General features: G+C 39.5%; 1 protein-coding gene across 1 annotated transcript in view; it reads left to right on the forward strand.

The window, feature by feature from the left end:
* LOC128982827 (vacuolar protein sorting-associated protein 8 homolog) overlaps positions 1–20,986 on the forward strand; it is a 306,699-nt gene that overhangs the window by 226,928 nt on the left and 58,785 nt on the right. Inside the window, exon 18 of the mRNA XM_054401853.1 lies at positions 14,254–14,378. Within this exon, the coding sequence (XP_054257828.1) occupies positions 14,254–14,378 (125 nt within the window). The remainder of the gene's footprint in view (positions 1–14,253; positions 14,379–20,986) is intronic.

Genomic DNA, 20,986 nt, shown 5'->3' on the forward strand with positions numbered 1-20,986 from the left:
AAATATCACAAATGATTCAAGAAATTAAAAACATAAAATAACTGTAAACAATCCTTCTTTGACAGTTCTCATTGCATATCATAGTTTTTTGTTGTTGCCTAGTTCAAATTAGCTGTTTCCTTTAATGCAAAAATAGTAATAGTGCTGCACCCTGTTGGCAAATCTTATAACTTTTAATGCTTTTGCATGCCATGGAACCAACTTTTAAGTTGAAACAGCTGACTAAATTCTTTTAATCCCTCTAAATATGAATACTCATAAGGTTAACATGGGGAACCACGGAGCCACTGGGGCGGAGCCCGAAAGGATTTTTGAGATAACAATATGCCTATATGGGAATGTGAGTAATCTATCCAGTAGCTAATGCATGATTGAACTTCAAACAAACAAACAAACACACAAACTTTCACATCTATTCTATTGTAACCCACTTCCGGGTGTGTTTCGTTAATTTATCGGGTCGGGGCGTTACGCGTCCCTGATAGCCTAGCCGAGCTGGGTTATTCCGGGGGTCAATTTTGGTCGGGTTTCCCGCTTTTGTATCCTAAAGTCGTTTTCCTGGCTCAGGCGGGAATATTTTGCCTCTTGGCTTTATTCGTGCCTCATCATTGCCAGGAAACGAGTGAATAAAAGAGGGAGGGCGAGATTTTGTTTCGAAGTTATAGCTTCGTGCGCGACTCTGTTCACAACCTCCTCGGTGGAGTGTTAATTATTTATTTAATTTAATACCCTACGTCCATGCGCCACGGACCGAGCAGAATTAGTTTAGATGCGTCTTTATTATTTAAAATAATAAAATGCGTTTCGGGCGAGTGGACTAGTTCAAAGCCCCGTGAGAGAGTAGGAATATGGAAAGGTGCAAACGAACATACAGAGTAGGGCGGAGAAGGGTCGTTATAGAAAGAGTAACATACGAGACACACACACAGACAGGTTGAGCACACAAAGACTTATTTCAAATAGATTAAGCCTAACTAAAAACTAACTTATTCCCAGATTTTCCGGGATAGCTTAGGTCTAACTTATAAATAACTTATTTCCGGTGTGCCCGAAGTAATTAAAGCTAACTTATAAATAACTTATTTCCGGGTTTTCCGGAATAGATTAAAGCTAGCTAATGACTAACTTATTTCCGGGTTTTCCGGAATAGGTTAAAGCTAACTTATAACTAACTTATTTCCGGTGTGCCCGAAGTAATAGAGAAAGAAGAAAAGCTACTTAGCAAACTACAGCTAACCAAAGCAGTTAGCTGCACACACAACACATACGATACAACACACAGATCACTCAATTAGCAACAGTCCAGGAATCAAGGAAATGGTGAAGAGTGGAAATAGAAGTTGGGGCTTAACTGTCTAACGTCACGGTGAATTAAAATTCCCAAAGCCAATACGAATCCCCAAAGCCTTAGTTAAGCGTTAATAGTCAAAGGTTAAGCAAAGGTTAAGCGTTATGCTAAGATTTGAAGCAATTTCTAAGGTTAGTGTGTTAGTAGCGGTGTCGTATCATAAGTTAGAATATTTAAATGCATATGGTTCAACACATCAATAATTAGTGGAAGGCTAAATGAATAATTAATAATGAAGTGTTAAATATAGTAAAGAATAGTAAAGCAACTACCTAGAACATTAACAGTTAATAGCGGCTAAGCAACGACATAGAACATAACTACTGTGCACTGGTTCTAGTATAAAAGATAATGAATAGCTACAATGGTTAGTACAGTTCTGAAAGATGTACAAACAAATTAAAGCGTGTTAGTTAGTAAAGAAGCCAACAAAGTATTAAAATCACTCTAATAAATCCACTATTAATTAACTCTTATTCCCATAGATAAAATACCTCACAGCTGAAGTGCTGCTACAGTAATTACGAACAACATTGACTACAAACTAAACACCACACATTATATTTAGGTACCGGTAACACCGTGTTCTCACGGACCTACGCGATAAACAAAGCAAACAAAAAAAAACACACGAATATGAAACGCCACCTTGCGTGACCGAAACCGATCGAACTTGAATAGATTTAAACAATACAAATAAAACAACACAATTAAAACAGAAAGGAATTATAACCGGGCGGATCTCGTTCTGACCGTTACTTCTTTGAACTCACGGTCTATAAATTATGTATTGAACGAAATTAAGATATTCCAAAAATCAAAGCTGATCGTTATATATTTACAGAGTTATTTTAACAAAACAGATAACACTCTATGTTATAGTAAAACGATAAAGATATTCACCGGTTTAAATAAATCGATCTCTGTTAATAATTCTATTAAATTTAAGACGAAACTTCCCGCGGACGTTTGACTTAAATAGCGTAATTAATTAACAGGAAATAAACGATAGCGAGTGAGGTCGAGTTATCCTAGGCGCCCTAGGATATTAACAACGGCGAATGGCGAATGTCGTCCACTTACTTGGCGTGAGCGAGAGTGTAGGATCGGGCGTCCGTCTTCTGCCTAATTGCTCAGGCCACTGCTCCTGCTTCCTGCTGACTGTCGACTCTCGCCGACCCCGACTCACTCTGTCTCTGCGAGCGCCGCGCACATCCAGCGCTGTGGCTGGGGTTCCTGCGCAGGCGCGGGCGACTGATGCGCGGCCCGGTGGGACGGCGGTGAACCACAAGATCAGCTGTTGCTGAACTTGTGTCATATGCTAATTTGTTTTGTTTACATTTTGGAACTTAACTTCGGCGAATTGGCGAGGCGATTCTGCTAGTAAGGGTTTAGTTTTATTATAAATATTCACGAATTTTATGAACCCTTACACTCCCTCCCCACTTCGGACAAAGTAAAAAGAAAATGGCCAAAAAGAAAAAAATATGTTTTCTTTGGCTTCGAGAATGTTCAGCGGTATAGGTACTTATATGCAAGCTGCTGCTGGTGTGAGAAAAGTGTAAGGTGAGGTGCTTTATGTGTCGTGAAAAAGCTTCAAATCCTTTACATGGACATGCCCCGTGGGCTTCCCCCTTTCGTCTGTTAACATGAAGATGTTGACGCCAACTTTGTCTGATATCAAGAATGGACCCTCATATTTCGCGGCTAGCTTACCCGCAACAGCGTCTACTGCGGACGAAAGCACGTGATTTCTTTTTAAAACCCTCTGGCCTACTCTGAACGGATTGTCACGGCGGCGGAGGTTGTAGTATCGAGCTTGGTTCTGGTACGCTTTCTCCAGATTCTCCTTTACCTTCCCTATTAGCGCGTGCATACGAGCATTTCGCTCCAGTATGACCTCTTCAAGTGGGGGTTCGATTGGATCGTTGCTGCCTTGCAGAGTATCCCGATAAAGTGCCCGCGGCATCTTTATTTCTCTGTTCAGATTCAGCATTGCGGGAGAGTATTTAGTGGAGTCGTGGATCGCCGAATTCATAGCAAAACGGAATTCGGGGAGCTTCTCGTCCCAAGCGCGATGGTCGTCTTTCACGAACTGCGATATCATCGTTTTTAAGACTCGGTTTGCTCGTTCTGTCAGGTTTTCCTGAGGCGAGTACGGTGCTGTGAACTGAAGGCGAATGCTCCATTCTTTTGCTAAATCGCGAATAAGGTTGGAGGTGAATTGCGTCCCATTGTCACAGATGATCACATCTGGTGCCCCATACCGAAATAACACCAGTTCTCGGAAATGAGTTACTACTTGTTTAGCGGTTGCTGATCTCAGTGGTGCGACTTCTACCCATTTTGAGAAGTTATCCTGAATAACTAGGGCGAAATTGTTTCCTTTTTTCGAGCGTGGCAACGGACCGATCAGGTCAAGGGTTACCGTGACCCAAGGAGCCTGAGGTCGTCGAAAATACATTTTCCCTGCAGGTTTGCGATGTTCTACCTTATACTTTTGACAGGACAAACACTTCCGGACATGTGACTTGACGCTTGATTGCCAACCAGGCCAGTAGTACCTTGCGGCTACCCGTGCCAAGGTTTTCCTAATACCAAGATGGCCTGCTTCAGGGCCACCTGTGGTAGGGTCGTAATTATTGTTACGATTCCGGTTGATAATTGAGGTTAGGATTGCCAAACAAAGAAAGTTAGGAACCAATTTTATATTAAACTATTTTTGTTGATCTGAGATAACTTGTTTTATGTCAATTATTTTGTGAATTATTATCAAAGTTGCGCCATAATGAGACAACTATCCGATGAAAGGACAAGGGCAGTTTTCGAGAAGCTATCAAAATATATTGGAGCAAATGTGAAAATCTTAATCGATCGGCCAGATGGAGCTTACTGTTTTAGGGAGAGGAAAGATAGAGTGTACTACCTTTCAGAAAAATTGGCATCCTTGGCTAGCAATGTTGGCCCGGATAATCTCTTGAGTGCTGGTACTTGTTTTGGAAAGTTCACAAAATCTAACAAGTTTATGTTACACATAACAGCATTAAGCTACCTTGCCCCATACGCACAGCACAAAATCTGGGTGAAACCGTCTGCAGAACAGCAGTTCTTGTATGGTAACAGTGTGACCAAGGCAGGCTTGGGGCGTATAACTGAGAACACACAGAGATATGATGGTGTTATTGTGTATTCAATGAGTGACATTTCTCTGGGTTGATCTTGAGGCCCGCACTACGTAGCCGTTTGAAGACCTCTGCGAGAAGATCTAAATGTTCCTCAAACGTTGGAGTTACTAGTACGATGTCGTCCAAGTAGCTAAATGCTCTTGGTTCTAAATCGGGTCCAATGACCGTGTCGAGTAGTCTTTGGAAGGTCGCTGGCGCAGAGTGTAATCCAAACGCCATTCTTTTGAATTGGAAAAGGCCTCTTCCCGGAATGGTGAAGGCCGTTACGGGTCTACTGTCAGGATGAAGTGGTACCTGCCAATATCCATCCTTAAGGTCAATAGTCGATATATACTTAGCTTCCTTGAGCTTTTCTAATGTGGCATTTATTTGTGGGAGGGGATAAGCATCCTTTTCGCTAACAGAATTGACTGATCTGAAGTCAATACAAAACCTATATTTGCCGGAAGACTTCTTTGTTAACACTATAGGGCTGCTCCAGGGACTCTTGGACCGTTCAATTATGTCCTGAGCTATCATGGCCTTAAGGTGTTCATCCACCACACCTTGCATGTGGGGGTTTAAAGGACGATGCCTTTGCTTTATTGGGTCGATTGTTTTGAGCTTGATTTTATGTTCGGCCAAAGTGGTAACACCTGGGACTTCGTCAAAAAGTGCCAATTCCTCTTTTAGGAATTCATCCAGCTCCTTTCGTTCGTTTGGTTGCAACTCAGCAATCGCGTTAAGTGGTGACTCTGAATAATTCGATCCTGACCCAGATTCAGGATTGATTAGAAATTTCACTAATTGGAGTTGATTAACGATATCCATGCCTAATGCCACATCGACTGTTAAATTGGGTAAGTACAATGCTGATAAATCATATTCTGAAGAAGAAAATTCAAATGTAAAATCATATCGTTTTGTGGCAGACGTTTGGACTCCATTTGCCAACTGTAAGAGTTGACTTATTTGTTCGGGTACTATGCCGGCGTTTTGGAGATGATCTTTCACTTTTTCCCCAATTATGCTAATCATAGCTCCTGTATCTATAAGAGCCTTGAAGGTTTCACCCATAATTCTGATATTTACAAAGGGCCTATTGTCTCGCGTGCTCGAATATCCACAGCTCGCCATTGGTTCTATCGTTGGAGTTGCTTTGTCTACTTTGACTGGTGATTGTTGGACGAAGTGGGCCCCAGCGGTCCACTCGTTGCTGGGACCCTCCCGGCGTTTCCCTGCCTACATGGACAATTAACTGTTCGCATGCCCTCCTTTTGACAATAAAAACATTTTATTATTTTGGGCTGTGGACAATCGTTGAACCGGTGGCCGTTTTCACGGCAGTTCCAACAAGTGGGAACTCTCTCATTGTTCCTTGCATTAGGAACCGGCTTTTGCCAATCCTTACGAACTGGAATGTCTGGGGGATTATTGAACCCTCCCGCGCGTGGGTTTTGGGGTCGAGGATCGTCCTCTACGTTCCTACCCCTACTTTGGAATACGTTTGTGGGAGTTTGTTTCCTCGCCGGCGAAAATTGTGGTCTTTCTGGAGTGGCAACTGCGTTCACGTTTCGCTGATTCCTATTTTTAGCGTAGTAAGCAGTCTCTGGTACGAGTGCTTGTGCTGGGTTCGGCGGGGGTCGGTAGAGATTTCTATCTCTATTGTAAGATTCATATCTTTCAGCTTCCTTAATCATGTCGGCTAAGCTAGAACACGAGTCTCTTCTTAGTGTCAGCTTATATTCGGGTCGCATGTTGAGGAATAACCGATCAAGGGTTTGATCTAAACTGTAGCCACCACATCGTCGGATAAGAGTCGTTAGTGCGACAACAAAGCTGCGAAATGGTTCATTTTCGCCTTGAGTTCGCGAGCGAATCTCGTCTTCAAGATTTCTTTTGTACCCCGGGGGCAAGAATTGTACCTCAAAAGATTCTTTGAAGTCCTCAAAAGTTTGCCAGAAATCCTTGTTATTTCTGTACCATAGAAGTGCGTTTCCACGCAACAGCTCAGGAAGAGCTTTCAAAATATCGGCTGGGGCGATCTCGTAACACTGTCTTAATTCTTCTAAGCGCTCTAGAAAAGATACGGGGTTACGGTCTCCGTCGTAGTGGAGATTCCATTTTCTAGCAATGTTACAAATCGCTGCTGCGGAAAGCGGATTAGCGAAATTGGTTTCCCTTGAATAATGCAGAGGTGCGTTATTTGATTGGAAATTATGTTGAGGACGTGAAGTCATTTGCACATTCGTTGCTGGGGACACACTTGTGTAAGTATTTAAGTTCAACGGGTAACGGACCTCATGACGCGTCGTTGGCGGGAGAGCGGCGTCGTTTACCATAGAAATGACTGAGAGCATTCGTTTTACCGTGTCGACGCTCGCGTCAGGCGGCAGGCCAAGCATTTCCCTTACAATGACTGATTCGTCGCTGGTCGCGTTTCTGTCGTCGTTACTATAACTAGTAAAGTAATTATCACCCCCATTTCCACTTGGAGGTATAAATTCACTAAATTCCGGCCCGGCTTCTGTCGCTGGCAGGGCGGATTGTCTTAAGAATTCGACAAAGCGGCTCCTGAGAGTATCGCTGTTACCCTCAGTGTCTAGATCGTATTCGCTCATCTTCTCTTTTAATTCCCTTTTCTTAAGATAATAGACCCAACCTACTTTTTGCGAGGTTGTAAGGTCTGACAAGTCGCGCCCTGATTCCATTCGTTGTTTTGAGATCGCACCGGTACTCGTAAACGTTGGTATGGGTTGTCCTATTGAAGGTACGGAAACAGCGGTAAATGTTTGCGTCGTGTGCGTCAACAAGGTCGTAATTGGACCAATGGTAGTTTCGGGTGTACTCACGGTCGGGTGTGTTACCCCGTCGTTTTTCTCATTTGTGCCTGTCATTTTTCTCTTTATTTCAAACAATATATTATGCGATAAGTCCCTGTTCGGGCGCCATTTTGTAACCCACTTCCGGGTGTGTTTCGTTAATTTATCAGGTCGGGGCGTTACGCGTCCCTGATAGCCTAGCCGAGCTGGGTTATTCCGGGGGTCAATTTTGGTCGGGTTTCCCGCTTTTGTATCCTAAAGTCGTTTTCCTGGCTCAGGCGGGAATATTTTGCCTCTTGGCTTTATTCGTGCCTCATCATTGCCAGGAAACGAGTGAATAAAAGAGGGAGGGCGAGATTTTGTTTCGAAGTTATAGCTTCGTGCGCGACTCTGTTCACAACCTCCTCGGTGGAGTGTTAATTATTTATTTAATTTAATACCCTACGTCCATGCGCCACGGACCGAGCAGAATTAGTTTAGATGCGTCTTTATTATTTAAAATAATAAAATGCGTTTCGGGCGAGTGGACTAGTTCAAAGCCCCGTGAGAGAGTAGGAATATGGAAAGGTGCAAACGAACATACAGAGTAGGGCGGAGAAGGGTCGTTATAGAAAGAGTAACATACGAGACACACACACAGACAGGTTGAGCACACAAAGACTTATTTCAAATAGATTAAGCCTAACTAAAAACTAACTTATTCCCAGATTTTCCGGGATAGCTTAGGTCTAACTTATAAATAACTTATTTCCGGTGTGCCCGAAGTAATTAAAGCTAACTTATAAATAACTTATTTCCGGGTTTTCCGGAATAGATTAAAGCTAGCTAATGACTAACTTATTTCCGGGTTTTCCGGAATAGGTTAAAGCTAACTTATAACTAACTTATTTCCGGTGTGCCCGAAGTAATAGAGAAAGAAGAAAAGCTACTTAGCAAACTACAGCTAACCAAAGCAGTTAGCTGCACACACAACACATACGATACAACACACAGATCACTCAATTAGCAACAGTCCAGGAATCAAGGAAATGGTGAAGAGTGGAAATAGAAGTTGGGGCTTAACTGTCTAACGTCACGGTGAATTAAAATTCCCAAAGCCAATACGAATCCCCAAAGCCTTAGTTAAGCGTTAATAGTCAAAGGTTAAGCAAAGGTTAAGCGTTATGCTAAGATTTGAAGCAATTTCTAAGGTTAGTGTGTTAGTAGCGGTGTCGTATCATAAGTTAGAATATTTAAATGCATATGGTTCAACACATCAATAATTAGTGGAAGGCTAAATGAATAATTAATAATGAAGTGTTAAATATAGTAAAGAATAGTAAAGCAACTACCTAGAACATTAACAGTTAATAGCGGCTAAGCAACGACATAGAACATAACTACTGTGCACTGGTTCTAGTATAAAAGATAATGAATAGCTACAATGGTTAGTACAGTTCTGAAAGATGTACAAACAAATTAAAGCGTGTTAGTTAGTAAAGAAGCCAACAAAGTATTAAAATCACTCTAATAAATCCACTATTAATTAACTCTTATTCCCATAGATAAAATACCTCACAGCTGAAGTGCTGCTACAGTAATTACGAACAACATTGACTACAAACTAAACACCACACATTATATTTAGGTACCGGTAACACCGTGTTCTCACGGACCTACGCGATAAACAAAGCAAACAAAAAAAAACACACGAATATGAAACGCCACCTTGCGTGACCGAAACCGATCGAACTTGAATAGATTTAAACAATACAAATAAAACAACACAATTAAAACAGAAAGGAATTATAACCGGGCGGATCTCGTTCTGACCGTTACTTCTTTGAACTCACGGTCTATAAATTATGTATTGAACGAAATTAAGATATTCCAAAAATCAAAGCTGATCGTTATATATTTACAGAGTTATTTTAACAAAACAGATAACACTCTATGTTATAGTAAAACGATAAAGATATTCACCGGTTTAAATAAATCGATCTCTGTTAATAATTCTATTAAATTTAAGACGAAACTTCCCGCGGACGTTTGACTTAAATAGCGTAATTAATTAACAGGAAATAAACGATAGCGAGTGAGGTCGAGTTATCCTAGGCGCCCTAGGATATTAACAACGGCGAATGGCGAATGTCGTCCACTTACTTGGCGTGAGCGAGAGTGTAGGATCGGGCGTCCGTCTTCTGCCTAATTGCTCAGGCCACTGCTCCTGCTTCCTGCTGACTGTCGACTCTCGCCGACCCCGACTCACTCTGTCTCTGCGAGCGCCGCGCACATCCAGCGCTGTGGCTGGGGTTCCTGCGCAGGCGCGGGCGACTGATGCGCGGCCCGGTGGGACGGCGGTGAACCACAAGATCAGCTGTTGCTGAACTTGTGTCATATGCTAATTTGTTTTGTTTACATTTTGGAACTTAACTTCGGCGAATTGGCGAGGCGATTCTGCTAGTAAGGGTTTAGTTTTATTATAAATATTCACGAATTTTATGAACCCTTACACTATATATAATTCAGTTTTAAAAATCTTTGTACAACTAAATCTAGAGTTCTACTGGACCGAATTTATTAATTGATAGGTCGTTGGAAAGCTTAAGTCGTGTAGATTTGCAAATAATTATGAAAGTTTGTTTTTGTTATGATTTATGGTGAACAATTTATAAAAACATGTTTTCCATAAGAAATACATTGAAAACGATGTTTTTCACACTTTTTATTTGGGTGAGACTTTTGGCTGCCTTTTTTTAGTGTTTCCAAGAAGTGTATGGTATCAATTTGTAGGAAATTTTATTCTCTTTCAGAATATCACCTTCCACTTTAGTCGATTTCCTCACCATTTAAAATTTATTTGCAAAAAAGCTAAGCAGCCTCCAAATTTATAGTAATGAGAAAATACTGAGTTAGGGAGATTTTTGTTAAACTTTGTAAAACTAAATCTATACTTCTACTGAACCGTTTTTGTTAATTATGGGTCATTGGAAAGCCCAACTCATGTAGATTTGCAAATAATTATGAAAGTGTGATTTTAGCGAATTTCCCTATAGGGAAGTAGCTATTACCGTAGGTCTCATGGTAAGACCTAAGCCCGGGACCGATTTACTTTTTCATTTTGATGTCCCCAGAGGCCAAAAACACCATTCGTTCAAATTTTTATATATCTATATATAGATATATATATATATATATATCTAATATATAAAATTCTCGTGTCACAGTGTTTGTCTGCAAACTCCTCCGGAACGACTTCACCGATCGTTATGAAATTTGGTGTGTAAATTCTGTAGGTATGCGAATAGGAAGTAAACTATTTCCCGTTTCGAAATTCTTAAAAGGGCTCCGCCCCAGTGGCTCTGGAGTTTCCCATGTTAACCTTATGGGAAATGGAATTAATGAATCTTAACAGCTGTTTCAATTAAACAAGTTGGTTCTGTTCTATGATGTTCAATGGCATTAAAGTTACAAGGATTACCAACAGGGTGCAGCACTATTATTTCTTTTACATTTATGACAACAGCTAATTTGCAACCAAAAGGTGAGTGAGCGTAGCGAACGAACTTCAACCTGGAGGCGAGTGAGCGTAGCGAACGAGCTAACCTAAAGGCAAGTGAGCGCAGCGAACGAGCTCCAACCTAAAGGTGAGTGAGCGTAGCGAACGAGCTCCAACCCAAAGGTGAGTGAGCGTAGCGAACGAACTTCAACCAGGACGTGATTGAGCGATGCGAACGAGATCATCTTGAAAATTAAACGTAACGGTACTTTCTTTCCATCGGTCTGTCTTAGGGGAAACCTATAACTTAGGCGATACGAAGTTCGCGGGGTCAGCTAGTATATATATATATATATGTGTCCATCCGCACGATAACTTGAGTAATTTTTGTCCGATTTTGATCAAATTTGGTTTGAAGGTGTAAGGCGGGATAAACTTGAATGAGTTCGCGAACCAGCATGATCGGACTACGGGAACGGGGGTTTATGGGGGGTTTTATGGGGTAAAAATAGGTTTTTCCAATTTTTGACCCTAAAAACACAAAATTTCACAATTTCTTTTAGAACCATTTTGTAGAGCTTAAAAAAACAAATAATTTAGTATATTGAAGCGTTATTATGCGCCTAATTGTTACGGAGAAAATTCAAAAAAATTGTAATTTTAAAATTCCATGTTATTCTTATGGAGAATAAGTCAACTGTTGTAGTTTGCTTGTTTATGAACTTGTTTTGATCAAATTTGGAAAATACATTAATTTCTTACTAAAACATAGTACCTTGTAACATTTTACATGAAAAAAACTTTTTACCCTCCCTGTTGCAGCAAACCTAAATACTCATTAAACTAATTCTGTTTAAATAGGGAATAAATGTGATATTTTTAAGTTAGTTAAAATCCAATCAGACAAATGGAAATTCGCTAAGTCTGCAGGTTTGCTGCGGCGGGGGTATTATTAAATCTTTGTGGTAAAAAAAGTAAAAATAACAAAAACACATTAAAAATTTATTTTTTCAAGTTTCTGTTTTAAAGTTTCTATTTTTAGCTAGATTTGGCTGCCTTTATTAAGCATTTTCAAGATATGCATAGTAGTTTTTTGTAGTAAATTTTATTCTCTTTCAGAATATCACATCCACTTTGGTCGATTTCCCCTCCTTTTAAAAGTTATTGGCAATAATCTAAGTGATCTCCAAATTTATAGTGGTGAGAAAATACTGAATTACATATATTTTTGTTAAACTTTGTACAACTAAATCTAGACTTCTACTGGACCGATTTTGTTACTTAATGGGTCGTTTAAAATCCTAATTCGTGTAGATTTGCAAATAATTATGAAAGTTTGATTTTATTACATATTTGAGGAAAACAATAGAAATAAACAATATTACATTTTAAACTCTTTTTTTTTCAAGTTTATATTTCCAAGTTTATATTTGTAGCCAACTTTAGGCTGCCTTTATTGAGTATTTTCCAAAAATACATAATAGTAAATTGTAGGAAATTTTATTCTCTATCAGAATATTACCTTCCACTTTGGTCGATTTCCTCACCATTTAAAAATTATTTGCAAAAACTTTAAGCAACCTCCAAATTTATAATGGTGAGAAAATACTGAACCAAAGATTTTGTTGTTAAACTTTGTACAATTAAATCTACAGTTCTACTGAACCGATTTTATTAATTAATAGGACACTGGAAAGCCTAATTCGCGTAGATTTTCAAATCATTATGAAAGTTTGATTTTTTAAAGATTTACTAGGTGAAACCCGTCAAAGTCTGACTGTTGCTGTTGTGGTTGCAAGCAAGACTGTTTGACTATAAATTGATGATAAATAACTCAATTTTTGGAAAAATTTGAGTTGTTTGTGATTTAGCAGTGTGCTTTAGGTTTGTCCGATTTTAATAATCAATAATTCAAATGGAAGCTGGTACTTCACTGAAGGTTCTTAGGTCAAAACAAATTAATAACGTAATTAGAATTGAGTAAATGTATCTAAAACTAAATTCCATAATTTAGTTTATGTTTTCTGATTGAGAGATACAGTAGGCTATATCTTTAACTTAACTGATTAAAACTATCAATATCTCAAGTGAAAGCCTTTGAAGTATTTTAAGACCAAGACATATAAAATAACTTAAACAAAAATTGAGTTACGTATCTTTGATTGCAGATAAGTACTAAAACGATTATAATTATTGTTGATTCGTGATTCAGCAGTGTGCTTTAGGTAGGATTATTAAGATCGGAATCTTAATAATCAATACCTCAAATGAAAGCTGGTATTTCACTTAAGGTTTTTAGACCAAAACATATAGGGTAATGTAATTAGAACTGCTGGAATACATCTTAAATTGAAGTAAAAAATAAAAAAAATCAAATGTGTTTTTTTTCTTTGAGTAATACATTAGCCTAGATAAATTAATAATGATGCTTGATGACAAATATGTGCTTGCATAGCTTTATATACAGGGACGCATTTTGTGCATAACTCAAAATATACGTATAAATGAATGCCGATGATTAATGACAAATCTGTGGTGCGTCCATACCTTTATTTTAAGGCCAAAATTATGAAAATCGGTCGGGTAGAAGACCTTTAACCCGACTCGGAAAAGAAAAACCAATAATTTTTATAGATTGCAATAATTGGTTTACCAGTTTGTATATCCTAATCTAAACATACGAAACATGTGTTAATCATTTAACAGCTTATTGTTAAATTGTTATTTAATTAATTTTTCTTTGATTAATAATGGTGTTGTTAACAATTTGCATTTGTGTTTAAATTGAGTTCGTTATGTTAAGTATGCGATTATAATGTTATGTGCTTAATCTGTACCATTAATATTAGTGAGTAAAGTGGTGTATGGATTTCACAACCATTATTGTACTAGAGACCGTTGTATTTAATCACAACGGGCTCTGTTGTTAGTTTTTAATATTAGTAAGATGTAAAAACTGCAAAATTTTCACTGTGGTGTGTTGCCAAGGTAAATAGTTTGATTGAACTGTTCGATATATGCATTTATGATTTTATTGTTAACTACTTTTTGGTAGAAAAATTTACTGGTGTTGTTATACCCTGGTGTCTTTTCAGTAAAATAAATTGATATTGGCTTGGAAGCCAAAAACTAAAGATTCTTGATTGAAAAATCTTGAAAAAGCCAATTATCCTTGGCAGAATTATATCAGTGTTTTTTAGCAAAATTTAATCGCTAAATGATTTTCCATCAAAGATGTATTATTATGTTTTATACAAAATATATAATTGATTTTGACTGTCTCTGTATTCATTAAATAAATACATGTTTAAATAATAAACATGGTTATCGTTAATGTTTGTACTGGTACAATCCTCAGTATCAATGTATCAGTGGTACAGCTATTTTCATCGGTCACAATATTATTAAGAAATGTATGCTTCATTTACTGTTTGTCTGTAGGGGCTGCTGGACATTGATGCTGTAGAGACTGGCCACATAGTTCAGAGGCATTTCTCTACCCTAATACCTGAGATAGTGCCTCATTTGAGTGACAAACAACTCTACCTCTTCCTTAAAGGAATCCTGTGAGTTAATCAGTTAGTCAATTCATCAGTTGACAAATAGTCAATTTAAAACTGCAACCTATATCATAAGACCCTATAAATATTACAATCAAAGATACCATGTAATGTAGTGATATGCTGAACCTTTTGTTCTTTTCCATTCATTTAAGAGAATGAAGAAATTTGATGCTTCTATATAAATAATAATGAGAAAGATCAAAATTTAGAAATCTTGGGAAATATCTATGCAAAATATTATAACTCATGCTCGGAGTGACTAGGTTCTTGTGTATATATTCTGTAAAGAAAAAGAAATTTTAACCCTTAAAAGGTGTCGTTTTTCTCCTGGCGCTTGTATTTAAAAAAAATACCATGTGCTTCTACCGTTTGGCAGTTGTAGAAGTCACCGTATCGCATGTGTGTTTTTCTAGGAACAGACAGTAAACATTCTGAAAAGCAGACACAATATTATTAACAAATGTATGCATAATTTACTGTTTTCTCTATATGTCTTTCATTGTCCAACTGTTGAATGTGAACAGCTGACAACGACGACTGTCTTTTTACTGAATGCATTGATATTTTTTTTAAGTTTAAATTAATACATTCACTACCAGGTCACACTAGAGTCCTCACACAGAGGAGTGTGACGGCTGGTAGGCAACGTGTTAACACATTCACTACCAGGTCACACTAGAATATATGGGACCACAAATTTACAACAAATTACCCACATTCATTAAAAACACAGAGTCTGTAGCTAGCTTTAAAAAAACTTTGAAAAAATGGTTATTGGAGAAGGCTTTTTACAGTGTTGATGAATTCTTATCAGAGCAAAAATAGATTTTAATTTTTAATTTTAGTCTACTTTTAGTAATAATTAAGACTTATGGTCAAATTACCTGTCAATTAATTTGATGTAATGTGATGATTGATAATAAATAAATAAATAAATAAATAGAGTCCTCACACATAGGAGTGTGACGGCTGGTAGGCAACGTGTGATGGTCACATGACCATTATCAGCCAATCAGCGCACGCTGAGCGCTCAGCCCATGATTCAATGCAATAACAGTTGCTCAACTGGTGCGCTCAAACGATTACAGCAGGCGCTAATGAAACTAACTGAAGCGAGAAACGAGGCTAGAAATGTAACATTGCTTATCGCGACACAAGTGCACTGCAAAGTCGCATTCCAGGGTAAAAAAATGAAAAATGATTTATTTAGTCAGGCAAAGTTAGGGCCACATGGCCCTCTCTTACACTTAACCTCTTTATACAAATCTAAACATATACTATACAATACAAAATACTATAATCTATTTACAATATTTAATGTAAAAAGAAACAATAAACTAACAGGGTATATCCGGCCAAGCCACGACTTCTGGTTAGGATTATTGTAGGGCTACAAAGTAATGAAATGAATTGGAGTATGAGTTTTAAGGTTCACTTGGAGACTTATATGAAGTTAAATAAAATACAATATTGCTAAATACGGTTGACACATCAACTGTACCGATTCAAATTCAAATCAAAAGAACGCGCGCGAAAACAAGGAAACAACAACGGTCAATCACGTAAACGCGGAGTGATATCTAACTTGAAACGTTGAAAAGTTTTCCAATGGTCGCACACTTGGGGACCAGACTTCTATCGGCGATGTTCGGCAATTCGTAATTCTCAACTCAATTCTTAAAAAAACCACTCTCGGTAAATCGTTACGTCCGTATTGGTAACGAGAAACAATTGTTTGATCCACGGAGTGTCTAGAAAATCGTATCGCGAATCAACAAAAGCAAAATTAAATTAATTGAAATATTTAAGTCTGACCGTCCGACATCGATCGAGAAACTTCGTCAAAAATTGATCGTTTTGCGTAGTCACTCCCAAGTGCAGTTTTTGTAAATATATGTTTAAGTGTCGTCTATGTGCCTTCGTTGTATGTAAGTAAATGTACTATGAAAATTGTATTTATAGTGTGTAATCGAGCCAATCTGTCCATATTGAATATTTAATCATGTTTTTCAGCATTCATGTTTTATTATGTTAGCTAGTCACATGTTTCAAATTTAGAGTTATTTACATTTATTAAGTACTGTAAAGCATTTGTAGATTTTACATAAATAAAATATTTGGAAGAGAGTTTTATATCAATCGTATTTTATATTGTAATTTTTACATCAAACTTCATTTTTAAATATTTTCAATCTACATTTTATAGCCGTCACAGACTTTGTTCTTTTGCGAACTACATTTAATTAATATTACTTCCAGAGTATATTAGATAGATCAGAGAGTGTTTGATTGTGTATCAAATTCAGTCATCAAATTACGGCATTGTCTCGGTTGAAGGGTGGTGTTGCAGTAAAGGCTATGAGGATAGGCTTCCATTAACGCCATAAACATCATTTTATTAACATAAATTAAATAATCGACTCAGTAGTCAATTAGGCCCAGTTTGCCTCTGAGCAATAAGGTGTGAATCATACACAGATTCACTAATAATCCCTCTTGCATCGATAAATCAGCTGGCCAGTTGTTGATAAAAATATTATTTGGGAAGCCTGGTAGCCAAAAAATAAATAAAATAAAGTAACCTAGGTTCCCGAGACTCTGCATCAATAAATCATCGAAAGCAAAAATCACAATCAATTCTCTCCCTTGTTGGTTTTGGAAGTATTAAAAAGAACAAATATCCATTTCTGTATTGCTGTGTAACTGAGTTATTTTGAATCTGAACTATTTTGAATCTGTTCAATATATGAAGGTTATTTTTCAATGATTCTATTAATTTTCCTGTGTTCGTCACGTATCAAGGTCAATCAATCGGCTTAACCGAAAGATTGCAATAGAATACAAAGCATCAACAATCATTACATGAATTAATACATCTTGATTTAAATCAGTGTATGAAATATTGGTATTTACAGCTATCATACTGCAGAATCAATACAATAAATAACAGAATTTCAACAAAGACAGCATTTTGCATTCAGAGTATTGGTTTACATTATATTATATTTTAAGAGGTGTTGTTATATTATAAGATCATTGAAGGTAATTTCAGGAGGACACATTATTAGACCTCTCGCGGTCCATCAATCGGACTTCTGGGGTATTTAATTGCCAGGGCTCACATTTAACATCTTAATTCCACTGCGCAGCTCTGTGTGATTGTCCTCAGTAGTTTGATTAAAGTAATACAATTTCATTTTCAAACCCCACCAGGGGGCAACTTTTTGGTTTACTCACACCTCTATGGGATATCGAAATTATATTACATACGGGTGTGAGTTATTGTTTGAAGAAATGAAATGGTGATATTAAAGTAAAGAATCTTTTATTTTTATTTACAAAAGAATATAGGAAATATTCTTTTTATTTTTCTTTACACAACCTAGCAAATATTCGGTGATAGCCAACGGCCAGGTTTAGGGAGTAAGGCCAATCAGCTTAAGCTCGAAGTTAACAAATGACAACAAAATGAGGCATATATGCCAGGCCGTCACACACTAGAGTCCTCACACAGAGAAATGTGACAGCTGGTAGGCAACATGTTAACACATTCACCACCAGGTCACACTAGAGTCCTCACACAGAGGAATGTGACAGCTGGTAGGCAACGTGTTAACACATTCACCACCAGTTCACACTACAGTCCTCACACAGAGGAGTGTGACAGCTGGTAGGCAACATGTTAACACATTCACCACCAGGTCACACTAGAGTCCTCACACAGAGGAGTGTGACAGCTGGTAGGCAACGTGTTAACACATTCACCACCAGTTCACACTACAGTCCTCACACAGAGGAGTGTGACGGCTGGTGGGCAACGTGTTAACACATTCACCACCAGTTCACACTACAGTCCTCACACAGAGGAGTGTGACAGCTGGTAGGCAACATGTTAACACATTCAACACCAGGTCACACTAGAGTCCTCACATAGAGGAGTGTGACAGCTGGTAGGCAATGTGTTAACACATTCACCACCAGTTCACACTACAGTCCTCACACAGAGGAGTGTGACAGCTGGTAGGCAACATGTTAACACATTCACCACCAGGTCACACTAGAGTCCTCACACAGAGGAGTGTGACAGCTGGTAGGCAACGTGTTAACACATTCACCACCAGTTCACACTACAGTCCTCACACAGAGGAGTGTGACGGCTGGTAGGCAACGTGTTAACACATTCACTACCTGGTCACACTAGAGTCCTCACACAGAGGAGTGTGACAGCTGGTAGGCAACGTGTTAACACATTCACTACCAGGTCACACTAGAGTCCTCACACAGACGAGTGTGACGGCTGGTAGGCAACGTGTTAACACATTCACTACCAGGTCACACTACAGTCCTCACACAGAGGAGTGTGACGGCTGGTAGGCAACATGTTAACACATTCACTACCAGGTCACACTAGAGTCCTCACACAGAGGAGTGTGACGGCTGGTAGGCAACGTGTTAACACATTCACTACCAGGTCACACTACAGTCCTCACACAGAGGAGTGTGACGGCTGGTAGGCAACGTGTTAACACATTTACTACCAGGTCACACTACAGTCCTCACACAGAGGAGTGTGACGGCTGGTAGGCAACATGTTAACACATTCACTACCAGGTCACACTAGAGTCCTCACACAGACGAGTGTGACGGCTGGTAGGCAACATGTTAACACATTCACTACCAGGTCACACTAGAGTCCTCACACAGAGGAGTGTGACAGCTGGTAGGCAACATGTTAACACATTCACTACCAGATCACACTAGAGTCCTCACACAGAGGAGTGTGACAGCTGGTAGGCAACGTGTTAACACATTCACCACCAGTTCACACTACAGTCCTCACACAGAGGAGTGTGACAGCTGGTAGGCAACATGTTAACACATTCACTACCAGGTCACACTAGAGTCCTCACACAGAGGAGTGTGACAGCTGGTAGGCAACATGTTAACACATTCACTACCAGATCACACTAGAGTCCTCACACAGAGGAGTGTGACAGCTGGTAGGCAACGTGTTAACACATTCACCACCAGTTCACACTACAGTCCTCACACAGAGGAGTGTGACAGCTGGTAGGCAACATGTTAACACATTCACTACCAGGTCACACTAGAGTCCTCACACAGAGGAGTGTGACAGCTGGTAGGCAACATGTTAACACATTCACCACCAGGTCACACTAGAGTCCTCACACAGAGGAGTGTGACAGCTGGTAGGCAACGTGTTAACACATTCACCACCAGTTCACACTACAGTCCTCACACAGAGGAGTGTGACGGCTGGTAGGCAACGTGTTAACACATTCACTACCTGGTCACACTAGAGTCCTCACACAGAGGAGTGTGACAGCTGGTAGGCAACGTGTTAACACATTCACTACCAGGTCACACTAGAGTCCTCACACAGACGAGTGTGACGGCTGGTAGGCAACGTGTTAACACATTCACTACCAGGTCACACTACAGTCCTCACACAGAGGAGTGTGACGGCTGGTAGGCAACATGTTAACACATTCACTACCAGGTCACACTAGAGTCCTCACACAGAGGAGTGTGACGGCTGGTAGGCAACGTGTTAACACATTCACTACCAGGTCACACTACAGTCCTCACACAGAGGAGTGTGACGGCTGGTAGGCAACGTGTTAACACATTTACTACCAGGTCACACTACAGTCCTCACACAGAGGAGTGTGACGGCTGGTAGGCAACATGTTAACACATTCACTACCAGGTCACACTAGAGTCCTCACACAGACGAGTGTGACGGCTGGTAGGCAACATGTTAACACATTCACTACCAGGTCACACTAGAGTCCTCACACAGAGGAGTGTGACAGCTGGTAGGCAACATGTTAACACATTCACTACCAGATCACACTAGAGTCCTCACACAGAGGAGTGTGACAGCTGGTAGGCAACGTGTTAACACATTCACCACCAGTTCACACTACAGTCCTCACACAGAGGAGTGTGACAGCTGGTAGGCAACATGTTAACACATTCACTACCAGGTCACACTAGAGTCCTCACACAGAGGAGTGTGACAGCTGGTAGGCAACATGTTAACACATTCACTACCAGATCACACTAGAGTCCTCACACAGAGGAGTGTGACAGCTGGTAGGCAACGTGTTAACACATTCACCACCAGTTCACACTACAGTCCTCACACAGAGGAGTGTGACAGCTGGTAGGCAACATGTTAACACATTCACTACCAGGTCACACTAGAGTCCTCCCACAGAGGAGTGTGACGGCTGGTAGGCAACGTGTTAACACATTCACCACCAGTTCACACTACAGTCCTCACACAGAGAAATGTGACAGCTGGTAGGCAACATGTTAACACATTCACTACCAGGTCACACTAGAGTCCTCACACAGAGGAGTGTGACGGCTGGTAGGCAACATGTTAACACATTCACTACCAGGTCACACTAGAGTCCTCACACAGAGGAGTGTGACAGCTGGTAGGCAACATGTTAACACATTCACTACCAGATCACACTAGAGTACTCACACAGAGGAGTGTGGCAGCTGGTAGGCAACGTGTTAACACATTCACTACCAGGTCACACTAGAGTCCTCACACAGAGGAGTGTGACGGCTGG

Source organism: Macrosteles quadrilineatus, unplaced genomic scaffold (genome assembly GCF_028750875.1).
Source record: "Macrosteles quadrilineatus isolate MER2022 unplaced genomic scaffold, UCM_ALF_1.0 Scaffold_1__1_contigs__length_201487025, whole genome shotgun sequence".
NCBI classification, from domain to species: Eukaryota; Metazoa; Arthropoda; class Insecta; order Hemiptera; family Cicadellidae; genus Macrosteles; species Macrosteles quadrilineatus.